The sequence below is a fragment of the Monoraphidium neglectum genome (assembly GCF_000611645.1).
Source record: "Monoraphidium neglectum strain SAG 48.87 unplaced genomic scaffold scaffold01337, whole genome shotgun sequence".
Classification (NCBI taxonomy): Eukaryota; Viridiplantae; Chlorophyta; class Chlorophyceae; order Sphaeropleales; family Selenastraceae; genus Monoraphidium; species Monoraphidium neglectum.
The window spans coordinates 1-3,496 of record NW_014012291.1 but is presented as its reverse complement, the minus strand read 5'-3'; the positions used below and the strand labels follow the sequence as shown (position 1 = coordinate 3,496).

Genomic DNA, 3,496 nt, shown 5'->3' with positions numbered 1-3,496 from the left:
CTTGAACATGCAGCTCGTAGCCTGGTCGTAACGATCTGAGGAGTGGTCACCCGGCCCCAGTGTCCTACATATACCTTGAAATAATCAAGTGCGTCTCTTTGCAGCACCCAGCCGGGCTATACCTTGACCTCGCCGCTAGACTGGCCGCTTCTCTTCTCTGACAAGCGCTCCTCATTTTCCAATCGTGGCGTTTACCTAAGCGTTTCCCCGGGCTTCGGCTCGTCAACCTCGCCCTCTCCTCTACCCCTCTGCCAATTGGGGTTCTCTCACCAGCGCACCTTTTGGTGAGGTGCTATTCCGCGGACCAGTCGAGCCCTTGATCCCCGGCGGCTTTGCTGGGACACTCGAACAGACCTCATATCTTCTCTTCAGCGTTGCCCCAGACAGGCAAGCATGGGTGAGGACGCTGCCAAAGAGCCCGTGGTCGAGGAGGCGAGCGGCAAGGCGGAGTCCAAAACCGAGGCCAAGAAGGAGTTTGTTCCCGGCGTGGGCTTCACTACCGCTGGTGAGCTACGGCCCAGGAGCCGCGGGGCGATGTGCCGGCGAGTTGCGATCTCACGAGGCGTGCGTCTCCACGTGCTGGGAATTCAGCCCTGCGCGGCTGGCGCGAAGGGTTCCAGTATTGGATACCACCGCTGCAAGCTTGCCAGGAGGTCGCATGGGCCTCTTTGCTGCGTGGGTCACCCCGGTGCCACCTTAAGCGGCGGCCGCGCCAACACCACCAAGCGGCCCGAGGCAGCGGCGCTCCTCCTGAGCCCATGCGCCCCGACTTTCCCCGACAGAGGCCGAGGCGCTCCTGCTGGAATGGGGCCGCAACGAGCTGGAGGAGAAGACGACGCCGAAGTGGCTCATCTTCCTCAAGATGGTGCGTCATCGCCATCAGGGCGCGTTTTGGGCCCGACCAGCAGCCGACGCTGGCCCCTCGTCAGCCCGTGCCCCATGCTTAGGACAGCTGGGCCCGCGGAATTCTGCTCCGCCCAACCCACAGCCGCCGCAATTCATGCGTCAACAGGCCGTACTTGAGGCTCGGGAGAAACCTGGACAAAAAGCAGCGCTTAGGGCTTGGGGCAATGCAGCCAGCCGGCCTCGCACGGCCCTGCCTCCCTGCTCTTGCGCACTCCAAACCCCCTTTCTGCCGCCGCCACCACGGCACCCCACCCCTTTCCAACGCCCCCCCCCCCCGAGCGCAGCTCATCCAGCCTATGCCCATCATGATCTGGATCGCCATCATTATCATGCTCGCCCTGGAGCACTGGATCGACTTCGCCATCCTGATGGCCATCCAGTTCATCAACGCCTTCCTCGGATGGTGGGACACGCGGCGGCCAATGGCACTGCCCCGCGCTCGCCTCCTGCGGGCTCCCACGCGCCCTGCTCCCAACCCAGCCTCCCTCGGCCCGGGGCGCCTTCATGCCCCACACCCCTCGCCCCAACACCCCACTCCCACCCCTCAAACCCCAGGTATGAGACCGTGAAGGCCGCGGACGCCGTGGCGGCCCTCAAGGCGTCCCTCAAGCCCACCGCGACCTGCAAGCGCGATGGCAAGTGGCAGAACATGGACGCGGCCCTGCTGGTGCCCGGCGACCTGGTGCTACTGGCCTCGGGCAGCAGCATCCCTGCGGACTGCCTGGTCAACCACGGTGGGTTTTTGCGTGTGGGGGCAAGCTGTGGGGCGGGGCGCGCCTGCTTGGGGCGTGGGGCGCGGCAGGGCGTTGGCATCGCGCGCTGGCGAAGTAGATCGGCGTTTGGCGGGGCATATGGCGGTCGAGGACAGCGGCCCGTCCTGCTGGCTTCGGCTGTGCTGGGGGTGGCGTCGCTTGCCTGCACTGATCGACTGCATGACAGACGGCAGCCCGGCGGGCGCAGCAGGCCGGGGTCGGCACGGGTGTGGGGATGGGGATGGGGAGGGATTCTCCGGATGCTGTGACGGCCCCTGCTAGCATGCCAACACAGGGGCTCGCGATGTGCGACGCAATGGCGCCCTGCGCCCTCGGCTCGCGCCATCTCCTGGCTTGCGGCGGCCCGGCTGCCTCTGCCAGCAGCCTGACCAAAGCACCGCTTCTGCAGCCACCGTACCGGCTCCTAAAGCACGCTTCGTTTCCCTCTGCATGGCGCCAGCTGCGAGCTGCCCCGCTTGCTCGAGCGCCCACACCCCTTCCCACCCAACCTCGCCCCACCCATCAGGCCGTATCGAGGTCGACCAGTCTGCCCTGACCGGCGAGTCGCTGCCCGTGACCATGTACCAGGGGGACAGCGCCAAGATGGGCTCCACCGTCACGCGCGGCGAGGTTGAGGCCACCGTCGAGGTGCGGGCCCCCCACGCGCTTCGTTGCGCCCAGGGGCCACCAGTGGGCGCACAACCTGTTGGGAGCTGGATCACCAGTGCAAGGCGAAAGATGTTGCTGATGGCTACTCATTCCCAGCTGTCCAGCGGGAGGTTGCTGCGCCGCCGCCTTCGGCACGCGCCGCAAAGCTCCCTGTGCCCTCTCCGCTGCTCGCCCGCCGCCTGCCCACCGCTCACCCTCCACCCCCGGCACCCGCTGTCCTCCCCCCCTCAGTTCACCGGCAAGCACACCTTCTTCGGCAAGACGGCGACCATGCTCCAGCAGGCCGATGGCATGGGCCACCTCCAGAAGATTCTGATGCAGATCACTCTGGCCCTGGTCGTGCTGTCCCTCATCCTGTGCTTCACGGCGCTCGGCTACCTCATCGGCCACGGCAAGGAGGGCGTCAAGGAGGCGCTGTCCTTCACCGTTGTGCTTCTCGTCGCGTCGATCCCCATTGCCATCGAGATCGTGTGCACGACCACGCTCGCGCTGGGGTCGCGCCAGCTGTCACAGGAGGGCGCCATTGTGACGCGCCTGGCGTCGATTGAGGAGATGGCGGGCATGAACATGCTCTGCTCCGACAAGACCGGCACCCTGACCCTGAACAAGATGGTGATCCAGGAGGACTGCCCCATCTACACGCCCGGTGCGCGGCACCTCCCCGCAGCCTCCCCTCCCCGCGCGCTTGGCCCTGGGCACCGGCGGCCGAGCTGACTGGCGCGCGTGTGGCACGCCGCGTGCCCCCTGAACCCACACGCCGCGTACCCCAACACAAAACACACACACATGCGCACACCTTTTGAGTGTCAACACACACACACACACACACACACATGCACATGCACATGCACGAACACACACCCCTCCCACACACCACTCAAACCATCCCAACAGGCGAGACCCAGGAGACCGTCCTCAAGGCCGCCGCCCTCGCCGCCAAGTGGAAGGAGCCGCCGCGCGACGCCCTCGACACCCTCGTCCTCACCTCTGCCAAGCTCGACGACCTGGACGTATACGAGCAGGTCGACTTCCTGCCCTTCGACCCCACCATCAAGCGCACTGAGGGCACCCTGCGCGGCCCCGACGGCAAGGTGTTCAAGACCACCAAGGGCGCGCCCCACATCATCCTCAAGCTCGTGGAGGTGGGCGCCTGGGGGGTGGCCCTGGGG

At 66.2% G+C, this 3,496-nt stretch overlaps 1 protein-coding gene across 1 annotated transcript; it reads left to right on the top strand.

Moving 5' to 3' along the window:
• Window positions 1-393: 393 nt before the first annotated feature.
• On the top strand, window positions 394-3,041 carry MNEG_7520 (H+-transporting ATPase; the record flags this gene model as incomplete). Its single annotated transcript, XM_014044005.1, has 6 exons — window positions 394-505; window positions 783-865; window positions 1,191-1,309; window positions 1,462-1,640; window positions 2,185-2,306; window positions 2,559-3,041. The coding sequence occupies 6 exons, from the start codon at window positions 394-396 to the stop codon at window positions 3,039-3,041; spliced, it is 1,098 nt and encodes a 365-aa protein (XP_013899459.1).
• Window positions 3,042-3,496: the final 455 nt, after the last annotated feature.